The sequence below is a fragment of the Mycetomoellerius zeteki genome, unplaced genomic scaffold (genome assembly GCF_001594055.1).
Source record: "Mycetomoellerius zeteki isolate Tzet28-1 unplaced genomic scaffold, Tzet1.0 scaffold174, whole genome shotgun sequence".
In the NCBI taxonomy this organism is placed as follows: Eukaryota; Metazoa; Arthropoda; class Insecta; order Hymenoptera; family Formicidae; genus Mycetomoellerius; species Mycetomoellerius zeteki.
In genome coordinates this window covers 1,476,267-1,490,634 of record NW_017256696.1, presented here as the reverse complement: position 1 = coordinate 1,490,634, position 14,368 = coordinate 1,476,267, and the positions used below count along the sequence as shown (strand labels likewise).

At 34.1% G+C, this 14,368-nt stretch overlaps 1 protein-coding gene across 1 annotated transcript in view; it reads right to left on the bottom strand.

Moving 5' to 3' along the window:
- The window catches only part of acj6 (abnormal chemosensory protein 6), a 43,884-nt gene extending 31,365 nt beyond the window's left edge, over positions 1-12,519 (bottom strand). Inside the window, exon 1 of the mRNA XM_018446074.1 lies at positions 12,290-12,519. Within this exon, the coding sequence (XP_018301576.1) occupies positions 12,290-12,451 (162 nt within the window). The 5' untranslated portion in view covers positions 12,452-12,519. The remainder of the gene's footprint in view (positions 1-12,289) is intronic.
- Positions 12,520-14,368: the final 1,849 nt, after the last annotated feature.

Genomic DNA, 14,368 nt, shown 5'->3' with positions numbered 1-14,368 from the left:
AGGAAGGAAGGAAGGAAGGAAGGAAGGAAGGAAGGGTACATGGAAGGGAAGAGAACCCACGGAGGGTGCCCCGATAAGTATTATTGTAATTATACACTTAGGTTTATTTCCTGCGAACGCGCACTCATGGGGGTTGATGGCATTATATACCACGGCACCCTAATAAAAATAATAATAAGAGCGTTAAACCGCGGAGAGAATGGTATGGGAATAATGTTCACCTTGCCGTGCGGCCACCCATGGTCGTCGTTGTGCGTGTACAGGTTGTTGCGGTATATGCGCGTGTGTAGAATCCTCGTTTATAGGGAAACACAACGAGCTTCGTATGTGTACATGCATCGTTTGTCATTGCTCTTACTGACGATAGATTCTATTTGATTTCTCGAAAAGAGTAACGATGACCAATCGAATTTTTCCTAAGATTGACTCGAAATTGTCTGAAAAATAGTTCAAGTCTGCAACATTTTGACTCGATATAGAATGAAATGTGTATTCTATAGATATATATCTCTAGATATAACACTACTTGGTAGTACATAATATGAATTATGTATTCTTTTATAATAAAAATTGAACTGTGTATTTAATTATTTTAGTACGATATTAAAGAGCATCCGATAGTCACTTTTAAGTGAAATAAGAATTGAATTTCTTTTTTTTTTTTAATCGAAATGTGCGATTGAATTTTAGTATTCTATCGTGTTTGAACTACGCCATAATCTTCATAAAGTAGGGAACGATAAAATCGATGCAACGGAAACTTCGAGAGACAAGGCGGAAGTGTCGTTCGTCTATCTAACCACCCACGTTTCACTGTTACACGACAAGAAGACCCTCGTGGTGTCCAGAACGGCGGTTTACATGCACTTGTATACACGCGTGTAGGTTTATTTATAGGTGAAAGGCAAGGTCTACATAGATTTACCTGTGTAAAAGCCGCATGGCACAAGACATATCACAAACCCTATATCGAGCTATATTGCGAGGTTTTGCGTGGCATTTGTGTGGAGACTATTGTAGGGAATTCGAAAATGGAACTACATTTGATTCAAATACGCATATGATCTGTTTCAAAGTTAAGTATGAAACTATTTGAAAATGTATTGTTGCAGCTTGGTTATTTAGGCTTATTTATATATTAAAATCGAAGATAATTGAAATTGGAAGATTGGATGATTTGAGAATAATATGAAATGTGAATTAAAAATAAAATGTCTCATATATTTAAACATTACCTTACTTGTAGGATTTTATATGTTAATAATATTTTTATAACGAATATTATAATGATTTTATCCGCAATGCTTTTCTCTTTTTTAAGTTACAAAAGATTTCACACACACACACACAAAACACAGCGCACGCGCGCGCCTGTCGAATGAAATTGAGAACAAATTATGAAAAATAAAAATTCAAGATCGAAGCAAAAATTTTTTTAAAAGACTAATTTTTTAGCTTTTCTTAATATAAAATTTAATTAAAAAATAACAAATTCTTTTTGTATCAGTCCAATGAAATGGGAAAGCCTCTCTGTTTGACGTTGTTATTTTATAACTAATTAAAGCTTTCCAATAACTTTCTTTTAAATTCTTACTACTGATACCAATAAGAATAAGAATTCGAAGATTGATATAGCAGTATCAAAAACTAGTATGTCAAAACGTAGAATCTCGGATCTCCCCTCAAGAGATATTCGTGAAACTAGGATTCTTTTATCTTCTTTTATATATAGTGCTCTTTTCTGTTAGAATTACATTTTCGAAGAGTGTCTTTACCCATAGTAGTACGCCATAATTTTCAATTGCGCAAATTAACATTTTCGTTCTACGCGTCTCCATGAAACGTAATAAATAAGGGGGCCAAGTGAGTAGTAAATATAAATCAGGAGTGATTGGATGTAACCGGGGGTGTTATGTGTCCCCAGCGTCCCGTGTGCGGGATCGTCCGCGGGTCTTCTACGACTAAAAGAGAGAGAGAGAGAGAAAGAGAGAGAGAGAGAGAGAGAGAGAGAGAGAGAGAGAAAGAGAGAGTGAAATACACATTCGGCAAACGTAGGTGAAACGTGGAACGACGAACTGTCTTCGTGTAGTGATGGGGCTAAGCTGTCTAATTCCTTTCATAATTTTTGAACAATTTTAATATATTGAGATTATTTATTTCAAAAGAAAACCTACGAAATGTTCGATAATGGAAATAATTTGTAATTCTCCAAATTTTAAATAATTATTCCAATCTGAACTGGGAGAAATTCACTTGTACTAGACAATTATTTGTCTAATTAATTATTATTAATTGATTATTCAAAATCATTAAAGATTTACAAAAACCCATGAACTTTCATAACAAAGTCTCGATTAGGTACCTACATACTGAAGCAGGATCTTTCTACTGTTTGTAAAAATTATTTCGATTAATTGATTGTGCTTATTCATTGTATTGATACTAAAGGAATTTGTTTCTTTTAAATTAAATAAAATTAATTTTGGTCATAATCATTATAACCGTTTCAAATGCATAGATTTTATTGTTTATAATCTTGATTATAATAAGTTGATTTATTTATAATAGGTGATACCTCGCGGCATACCATAATTTTAAAGAGGCTAGGTATATCTGCCCATATAGGTATCTGCACAACAATTGGTATCCAGCGCGAATGCATCGATTTCATCGCTACTCTTATCCACCTACTTTACCCTCACTATTGCGGACGACCATGATCGACGTACTCGACCGGCGTCAACGTGTCTCGGTACTTTGGAGTATTTTGTAGATGTAGCCGAGCAATGCACCGTCAGCAGAGCCATGTTTCTCACGCTGCTGCTTTCTTTTAATTTTTCCCCTAGTGTTCATATCTGTCACTAGAAATTTAATTTTTTATAATTCAAAATGAACCGAATAATATATGTAACAGCTATCGTGGATAACACTACATATGATAAAGTATCCAAATTCGTAACAAGGTTGAGATGTGAATTTATTCAAGCAATGCGATTAGATAGATTACTCGCGGATATAAAATATAATTTCAGAGAGGAGGTTAGAAGAAGCTTTTACTCTTGATTTGATAAATTCTTTCTCTCTCTCTCTCTCTCTCTCTCCCTCTCTCTCTTTCTCTCTGCAGATATATTTTTCAGATAGCTGAAAATGAGTTCCTCTTTTTTAAAAATATAATCGAATTTGATTTTTGCAATTTTTTTACAACTTTTTAATATTCAACACGAAAAACACACACACACATACACACATTTAGACAACTGTGCCTCAAATTAAATCTCCATTTAAACAAAGTTTACTTTATAAATTAAACAAAAAATATAGTTTTGTTATCCACTTTCATCTCTGCAATTTATGAAAATCTTTTATTTTCAAATAAATAACTCAGAAACTACTAATATTTATTTACTCGATACTTTTGTTAGAAATTCAATTTGAAATATTGATTTTGAAATATGAATTTCAACTATTGAAATTTGGCAATCTATTTGAAAATCATTTTGCATATCGATTTGCATGACTATATATCAAGTGAGTCAGTTCAGTTTTCGGCAGGCCGCATGACACAAATATTCCAGCGGCGGCGAATATCCACGAATAATCTTTTTCGAGCACCGCACACGTATATACATACATGCACACACGCAAACATCGTTTCATTTTTTTTCTTGCTCGTACACAGGTGCGTACTCGTGGAGAGGCACAGGTGTAGGCCGCATATCGATTATGCAATCTTGTGGTCGAGCGGGGAGCCGTGGCACGTATACGCCGTAATGCACAGCTACGAGCGTCCCTTCACTCCACCAGCGAGCCATCCCTCCGCGCATAAAATAGTTCAAACCCGCCCCGTGAAGCACTTCTGACGTTAATTGTCGCCTTACTACCGCCGTGCACGAACAATCGCTTGTCACGACGCTACACATATGTCGCTTTTCAGATTTTGATGAGAGATGCAGTGGTCTCGTCACCATTTATCAAGATTTCTTCAGAAAATTAACCTAGCGAGAATACAATCTCTTCTTTTCCATTTTTTTTTTAAAAGATATCTAATATTAAGTGAAAATAGTACTATTTATTATTTCCCTGTCGTCTGTGTTAGTATATTAGAAAGAATTGAACGTTATGTTAAAATATATAATTATTTAAAATATATAATATATAAGTTATAGTAAAATATAAAATCTATCATTAAATTTGTCATTAAACTTTTCAACAATTTTGCGTTGATACTTTCTTAAATAGAACGAAAATTGTTTGCACATAAAAAAAACTTGTAAAGATTCATTTGAAAAATTAACATATAATTTTTTATTATAAATTTTATGGTATGAAGATTCTGTCAAATAAAATTATGCATTTTCGAACTAGCATAAATTTAATAGACATTGTGGAACGAATACATAGATCAATCTGTTAAGTTCTATCGGAAGATCAATATTTTTTCGTATAAATAAAAACCTGCAATTAAAAAATAACTATAGTGTCTAGTAATTTTGTGATGTGTAACATACTACTCCAGTAGCAAAAGAGCTTTTACTTTCAATGGTTAATTGATAATGACATGCCGAATATAGAGGACCAATCGATAATCGCTACTGGCCGCGGCTCTTCACGCAATGTGTATCGCTTGTCGTTGCCTTTTCTGTGCAATTTTCAAGAGAAATTGATAGCGTGCAATTAACCATTTAGTCATGCAAATCCGATATTTCTTTAAATATTTATTTAAAACAAAATAATAACATTTGTAAAATGTAATTTCTTATTTTTTTTAAATGAATCATTATAAAGTATTTTCGTTTTAAAATATAAAGAACAAAATTTTTCAAGTCTAAGATAATGTCAGTAAATTAAGACTGTTTCTCTTTTTCCTTTTCTCTCTCTCTCTCTCTCTATTTTTACTTAAGTTTTAAAGTAAAATTAATAAAATTAGTTATTGCTTATATGTGAATGCAAAGAGCGCTATTTTAAGAATCTGCAATTATTTTGTGTATTCGCTATTATTAACAGAGCCTAAGTATCTAGATAATTTTGATATTAATATCAATATACATTAACCTAAATTGTTGTAATATTGATATATCCATTGATCGATAGTGATTTTATAGATAATAATATTGGTATCAAAATAATGATATTAATATTGTCATTATTAATTTTTATCCCGATTTTTCTCACATATTTTTCTTTTAATAATGTTAGAGAGAGTGGAAGGAGAGAGAGAGAGAGAAAGAGAACGAGAAAAATTGAAATAAGAGTCAGTGTGAAAGAAGAACATCCTTTGTATGCTTTTACATATTGTTATTATATATTAAGCAAAGTAAATTCTTTGTTCTCTTTTCTTCATTGATTCTCTTTTTTTCATCAATAATATAATTTACTATTTTAAATTGAAGATTCACGACTTGAAGCATAGTTGCAATGTAGGCTACTTTAGTTTAATCGAATTTTATTAGTAACTCATATTCCTTAGTAATTGAATTGTTACCCTGTGGGTAAAGTTAGTACGAACCTCACATATATTGAACTTGGTGTGGACTCTCAATGTGAGATCGTATTGATAAAGTTCAAATCAGAAGATCTAAATTAAGAAAGTCTAATACAAAATCGAAATAAAATATTAAAAAATAATTTTGTTTATAAAAAGACACACATTGGAATATATAATAAGCGAATAAAAAATTGAAAACTGAATAGAAGAAAGTTTTCTAAGAAGTTATTTTTAATAAATTATGATAATATGTACAAACTATTTAAAAAATTTCTTATACGAGTACATATTCTTATTACATATTCTTTTTTATCTTCTGATAGAAAAGAGTAGAATTGTATAACATGTGTGTATGTATGTGTGTGTATAGGACTTTCTTGCATTATCATTTTTTGTACAACGCTGCAACGTTAAGAAAAATTAGGTCGTTATAAAGCGAGCATCGCTCACCTGCCACCGCGACATGGTCGCACAATGAATAATACATACGCAGCATCCAAATGTGTTTGATATCAAAGTTCGACTGCATTGCGGCGAGTGGCAAAATTAAAAGATTAATGACGTGTAAAAAGAGTAGCTGCGTTTATTAAGCCGGATCATTAATACGCCACCCGGATGAAAGGTTCGTCAACCAGAAAACATGCAAAGTAACATCCAACGAAGCGTGAATAATTACCATCAAGCCGATGAATACGTAATGGATCCCTGTATTAATTATCATAGATAATTAACACTGTAGGTGAAAACCACGCCTGATGCTCATAGACAATTAATAGCGATAGACAATTAACGACCGACCTTCATCGATACCTTCTTTTAACCGCGAACATCCGCTCGTATGCGCTTGCGCGGTATCACAATAAATGTACACCCGAATGAACCAGTAATCACCGATCGATTGTTGCCATTTCGTCAGCGAATCGTTTCTGAAAAAGTTTACAATATTTGAAAATTACAATCTCATTTTCTTCCTCTTCGAATTAATCTCAAGATAATGTTAGCTTGCTTTAATGTTCGTATAGCTTTTGAAGATTATAACATATTCATATTTATTGGAGGTCGGGCATTTTAGATTGATCTCAAAATATAGCTGTAAAAAATATTGCATCTGACTGTTTTTATTCATATAAAAATTAAAAGAACAGATTTTAAATGAACGAGTGACGACTCACAGTGATGAGAAATTATAAGCCAATGAAATGTATTTATTCATCTGCTTTCAGACGAATAAATTAAATCATTGTCGATTTAAGGCGATCCTTTTGCAAAATTTTTATTTTTTAAATACAAAAAGAACAGATTTTCAATGCTATCGATAGTTCCTATTTTCTTTTCCTCGTTCGACTAAATGTATATAGTGCGTGAAGGAATGTGCCAAAAGTGTTTTATGCGTGAATGTTTCCGGTTCGGTGTTTCACAGCTCAATCACAGGATTAGTCGTGTTCGATACTCGTACTTAGAAAATCGTATTCAGAAGAAAAAGGCGATAAAGCATTAGTATGCGAGTGAAATGGAAAAGGTAGGAGGGAGACGATGAAGGGGAGGTGATGAAGGAGTGATGGTATAAGTACACCGGGATGCGTTCCAAACGGAGCCACCTCTCGCGTGTTATCGAGAGAACTGAACAGAAAAATCAAAGGAAGGGGCGATTACATCGGATTCGCGTTACCGGGTGTAACAGTACGGCTGTAATCTCATCTAGGCACTCAGCTCGTAGCGACGGTTTTTATCCTATTACGTCACATGAATAAACTAAAGACTGCGGAGCCCGCGATGTAGCCCAGGGAACGCATCGCACCGACACTACGGGGGAGGGAACTCGACGCTTTGGTCGTTCGATATGGTTTTGGTTTCGACCTCGGTAGTCGGACAAGTCTGTCGAGGGATCGGAAAAGTGAAGGACAAGCAGGATAAGGGAGATGAGAGTGCGACTGGAGAAATGGGTAGAGAAGAAAATGTGTCTCAACGCGATTGATCCCTGATTGATTTTTAGATATTTGCTAGTTTCAAGGATTTTATGAATATTAGGAGTGTTGCCATAGAATAGGATGAGTTGAATCGATGAGATGAATAGAATCAAAATGAATAAATAAGATCTTTTTTCTTTTTTCTCTTTTACGTAGAACGTTACAAGAACGACATGATTAAATTGTTGTTATACTGTAAATATAAATGTAAAATTCATTATGTTTATCTCCTTTCTTTATTTAAATTATGTCATTTGCAATTTTAAGTTGTAAAGAAATTATTATACACTTTTACGTAACTTATAAATAATGGCATCTTAAAATTGAATGCCAGGATTGAAATTGAATGTCAGGATTTATTTATGTTGCAATGCTAAACGTTTGAGAAAGGTATGATTTCCATAAATCCTCTGCTGTAGAAGGAGTTAGGGAGTTACAAATAATAGCAACAGGCCATTGTTTCAAGAATTTGCAGTTAAAAGAAAAGTAAAGAACAATAGGAAGATAATATTTTTAAAGATCGAGCTTGTTTTACATAAATTTTTATTTTTTCTTGCGTCGATTATTCTACAGATATTAAAAATGATGACGAATGCTTTCATGTCTCTATCTTATTAAATTTATGACTAACAGAGTAAGGTAAAGTTAGCGGCATATTCACAACTAAGTAAACTCGCCGTAGGGGTCGTAAGACATTAAAATAATCGATATCCGCTCAGATCCTAGACTTTACTCGAGCGGTTTAATCCTCGTCGTTATAATATCAAAAATTTCTCCTTTCATTTATTTTAAATATTCTTACGTAGAAAGGCTTTTCGACACGTACATACATACGTTCAGATTCTTTTCGTTGATGAGCCAAAGTCTTCCGACAACGCAATCGCGATACAATTTGTAAATGATTCGTTTAATGATATTTCTTTCGACCTTGATAGAAAAACATATCGCTCGATACCTACGTGCACACTCTAAATGCAGAGCTTCGACAAACCGTAGAATATGATTTAAATGAAACCTTGAGACGTTTAATTTTAACCGTATCGCGAATCGAAAGTTATTTTTATTGAGCGCTTCTCGCCGGACACAAATTCTATCGCTACGGATATTTTCCCGACTAATTTCACTTTTGCATTGACCAAATCTGCGTTTCTACAGCTCGGTAATACAATTTAACGCCATCAGATCGTTGCGATTGATTGTTATATTCACAATGGTATTCGCAGCAAATAATAGTTTAAATTCAATTATGATATTCAGTTGTTCGAGTGGCCTAATTAGAGATAAGCTTATTAGAAAAGAATTCACATAATTCTCCGAGTTTATCTTTACATATGAAAAGATGAAAAGAAGAATTTTACAATCTTAAAAGTAAAAATTAAGCTTGTTTTGAGTTTATAAACTAAAAAATTATTTACATATTACAATGCGTTGTTAGTCTTTTTCCATATCAATTTAGTCCCTTTACATTATTTGAGTAACACACATTAGTGTTATTAAATCAGTTAATGCAAAAATTCGGTTGGACGTATTAGGAGAGAGAGAGAGAGAGAAAGTGCGCACTGGTGCATATTATTATAAAACCATTGTACATTGTTTTAATCTGAGTGTAAATGTGCAATGCAAATATTTTGAATTATAAAATACATATTTTATCTTACAATATAATAAAGCATATTTAGGATTTCATAGTTTAACCGGTTCCTATATATTTATATTAAATACACATCTTTAAGTCAATTTATATACGGCTTTAATGTGTATCAGTACTGATCAGTACGCACTGAGTGCTTCAATCGAATTCGCTATAAGTCGACTAGTTTTTTTTTGGTAAAATTATCAATATATAATACACATTAGTCTTTTTTTTTTAAATTCCCCGAAATTGAAACGACATTTAATTGTATCAATATTAATGAACGACAACTTATTTATGATTTCTTAATTAGATTCATTCGAGAGTTCAATGATTTTTTAAAATTCTCTATTTAAAATGCATATATCCATACAGAGCAAGTGAAACGTGTTAAACTACTATTGTCTCAGATACAATTACGCATATTTTCTGGTAAACGTTGAAGTATTTCCGATAAAAATATTAAGTTTTTTTATTAGTATGTCATAAAGGGAATATTATTCATTTATTTGATAAAAAAATTGGAATTACAATATCAAATTATTTTATTATTATAAAAGAACCTTCAGACCAATTGCACATATTTCAAATCTAACAGTAGAATCACTAATAAAAAAAGATAATCTTTTAAAGTATATTTATAATTTTAGGAATTTATAGAATCTCCATATATAATACATGTTTGCTTTTCAAAAAAATCCGTTTTTTATAAGTCTCTAATGAAGAGATAAAAAAACATAAAAAGAACTAATCGCGATGGAAATGTCTGAAAATATTACTTAAATTAAATGTGTGTATTAAATTGTTTTATAGGAATAGGAATTTTAAGTAATTGTAATGGTTGCGTTTTAAGTCTTATATCATTTTAAGTTGCTGTATTTATGCTAACAGTATTTATTGTACGTTACACATAAAATTATTATTGTTAGCAAATTGTTCAAACAGTAATAGCAATTTTGAACTATCTCTTTTACTTTCGTACCTATTTTTTTATGAAATATATTCTGATATAATTTTTTTTAATGTAGTAGCTACACATTTATGATACTATTATTATTGAAAAAATATAATTTATCATTTATATTTTCATACATTTTCCAATAATAATTAATTATATGATAATTATATGATTTTGATATAAAATTACATGAGAATTATATAATAATTCTCATAATTTAACAAATGCACACTAATTTTAAAAACATAACAGAATCTTTGGTAGATTTGCTTAATCATTTTTGAACTTAGAATACATGTAAAACAATAAAAAAAACTCTTTAGCGACATCTGTTTCATTAGCTAAATACAATTCTGAATAAATGGATCCAGACTTTATCAGAAAGGTGATGATTTATAAATATAGACGCAACTTGGAAGAAATATTGATCTTTCCATGAATATATAAAAAGAAACATGAGTTCGTACGTATTCTTGATATTATTCCCGCAGTTATATTTATAGATATATTCGCACTAAAATTGAGTGTGTCTACATGTCACCAGTAAGTACGAGAAATATGAGTATACAGCATGCCGACGCGGTCAAGTGTCGGGCAATGAAAACGAATGAAGAGAGAAATTTCAATGACGTGGCTCGCTACCTTCTTTAAATGTTCCGTAGTGTCATATTCTTATGTTTTCAATTCATCATTTTAAACGTATTTTAAATAACTGCAAATAGATTGTATATCAGTCCTACAATAACACGTGTAATATTGCATGCGCGGTAAATAATACAATGTAATCACGAATACATTTATGTGCGTCGCATAGATTATACAATGCATTAAGCGAGTTAAATCTAAAATGTATATTATACATTGTATTTTAGAAACGCTAAATAATATTGGTTAATGTTCTGCCTTTGATTGTTATAATGCAAAATTATATACAATTACTATATCTTATAGATTATTATAACTTTTGGTCAGATTATTGAACAAATTCATTCTTTTTCATTCTTTTTGACGATAGAGTATTAATTTCTTTTAGAATATTTTTTTGTTCTTTGATTTCATTAACGAATTAATAAAATTTATGACATTTTTCAATTCTTGAAAATAGGACAAATTATACCTTAATAATTATATCTTAATTCGTCTATATATTACGATTTAATATTATTATAAGATGTTCGCATGAAACAATTCAATTTCGTTAATTTTTATACATTATTGGTCAGTATTATTTAAATATTTATTTCACTGGATAATTGAATACCTTGAATTGAATTAATAAGAGTAAAAAAAGGTTTTCTTTTTAAAAAAAGGTACTACTTTCAATTCTTTTTGACAAATCTTATTGCGGTACTGGTACAAATTTTAGAAGCAGGTAACCGACGTGATGTGTAATTTTTTTAGTTGAAATCTTGATTTGATTTACTGTCTCTTCATCGAAGCAAGAGACATAATCGATGAATGAAGTTAAACTTCATCTATTATTGAACACATTAGAATATTCATGAAACGTTTTATGTAATACGATTACTAGGAAACTTAAGACTGACTTAAGAAACATCCAGTAAGTTGTATTTTACCATTTTTTATTATTTTGTATCATTCACCCTATAATATGACAATTGCATTAGATTAATATACACGCTGGATTATAGTAAGAGTTTTAAAGAATTTATTTTTTCATCTGTTGCTATATATGTACACGGAGAGAATTTTTTCTTAGAGTTTACCCTGAAAATATGATAGTCGTGACACAACACTGTATTTCGAATTTTAATGTAAATCTCTCTCATTCATTAATAAAATTATAATAAAATAAGTTTGATTAATTTTACTGAAGTGCATAGTAAAAATCTTTAAAATATTGTATTGTACCACAATTACCATATTTTCAGGGTAAATTTTAAAAGATAATTCTCTCGTGATATGTATAAAAAGATTTTCATATTAGAATTGCTTCGATACGTTTTGCTTCCTTCTAATACAGTATAAAATACTTCTGTTTCTAATACAATAAAATAAGAAAGAACGATAAGAAAATATGTAATCCTACAAAGAGAAAGAAACGTCCCATCTTGGTATTGTGAATACTAATTCATTTATCACGTTACATCTCGACTACATTGGATAACGCCGCAATCCGAGATAAATGATAAAGATTCTCGAAAAGTTTTACAGTGACCCTCGATGCTATTGGGAAAGATACGTGAGGTTGGAAAATCTAGTGCGAAACGAATAATTTCACTCACCGTAGAGTTCGGCATGCATCGCCTCGGCGGCGGCGGCATCGGATCCGGCGCAGCACGATAAGGCGGCGGCGAGTATCTCCCTGAGGGAAAGCATCCCGGGGCGGTGATCGGTGCCCCGTGGAGTCCCTTGCTCCCCATCATCTTGTCCGGTGAGTACATCATTCTGCGTGCCGCTAAGCCTATCCCGGCTTAGGGGTCCGCGGTTGATTCTCGAATCGGTACCCTCAGACGGAACGGTAAGCGTGACACCAGCAGCGACGGCTGCGCTTCTTGCTTCCAAGACGCATTCGCATCTGTGTGATCAAATTGTCTGGATGTCGAAACGTGATTTTAAATAGAGTACGTCGTTCACACCGTTCACGTTTTCACCGTGCAAAGTGAACCGAATCGAATGGAGCCACGTCCAGTCGAATCGTTTAGAACGCACCGATACGATAATCCGATATAATTAAGAGATCTCAGCACCTCTACGACGATGCACCCACTTATCGTCGATTTTAGCCGAGAGATCAGTCCATCTGTAAAGCGACGGAGAACGTTGGGATCCGCGGCTTCACATCTCGATCGTCAGTTTAGACTGGACACTGATGGAACATCACCGTTCGTATAACCACACAGTCAACTAAGAAACACCTGTGTGTATTACCGATGACAACCAACGATCACTAACGATCGCGTATTCGCGAGCACCTTCCTTTCCACGAAACTAAGATCGATTGCACCGCTACCAGACACTTCACTCGACGTTCACCAGGGTCCACCCTACGGCTCAACGTTCCCGCCAAAGAAGAGCCGCGGAAACCGATCGAGGCGATCCACTGAGCGGTGAAGTCACCAAATTTTTCGTGTCCCACAAGACTCCCGGGGTTTTAGAGACGAAGCACCGGCTTGTCACTGCCATATACAAGGGTTTAAAGATTACGCGCAGGGTAGGACACGGACTCTTGTCCCGAAGCTCTGCACTTTTTGGCGCTGACTGGCCAGCGAGGAGCGTTTCGCGGATGAACTCTTCCAGGGGGATGGTAGGAGCGCTGTCCGTGTACGTGGTACTGGTGGGGTTGCAGCGGGGGTTGGTGGTCCTGGATGATGCGGCAGCGTGGCGCTTGCCCACGATGCGAGGGTTCGCGCTCATATATGGGAGGGAGAGCAAAGGGGGTGAGCTCGGTATCAGCCAGCAAAACGGAGAGCTTCGCCGAACGGGGGCGGAGCCTCGCGCGGTTACGCTTGCGCCCCTAATCTCATGCACGTCGGCCATCTTTGCCCTTGCTTTCAGGCCTCGCATGGGTGTCGCTAACCGCGACCACCCGGTTTGTCCATCCTTCCCCGTGTGTGTTCGTCTCTGCGTAAGTGTGTGTGCGCGTCATCCCTTCACCCTTCTACTTCTATGCTTTATCCACCACTACTACCACCACTGCCTTCGTCGCCGCCGCCGCCGCCACCGCTGCTCGCACTCGATCCTCTTTACACCCTCTCTCTATATTTCTAGTTGAACCAAGTCCATCTTTCTCTCTTTTACCTTCCCTGTCTTTTCACCGGTATATCTCTGTAACCTCTTCCGGCGCGTCTTTCTTCTTCATAGCGAATATCAACTATCTTATCGGTCTCTTTCTTTCACACACGCACGCCCGCGCGCGCGCGCGCACACACACATGCGCGCGCGCATATGTGTTCACTTGATACGCAAATATTATAATACGCGTTATCATTACGTTTTTGGCGAAAATTATAATAAACAAGAGAACGACTTACATAAATACTTACATATATAAATACATATTTATTATAATCTTTATCTCGTTAGCACGATAAATCTTTTTTCTTACTCTTATCTTTCCATATAATTAGTATGTACGCATGTAGATATGCGCACTTTCTTTTTCTCATCTCGTTCAATCTATCTCTTCATCGCTCGCTGCACACTTTTCCTTCATTGGAAAAGTCGTTGGGGTGAACTTCATCCCCAAGTAAGTCTCACGCGTCGTGCGCGCGTCAGTACGAAAACGGATGACTTTTTTTTTCTTACATCTGTACACATCACATCGCACTTTCGTTGGCCCAAGCGAAACTCGCTGTCACGAC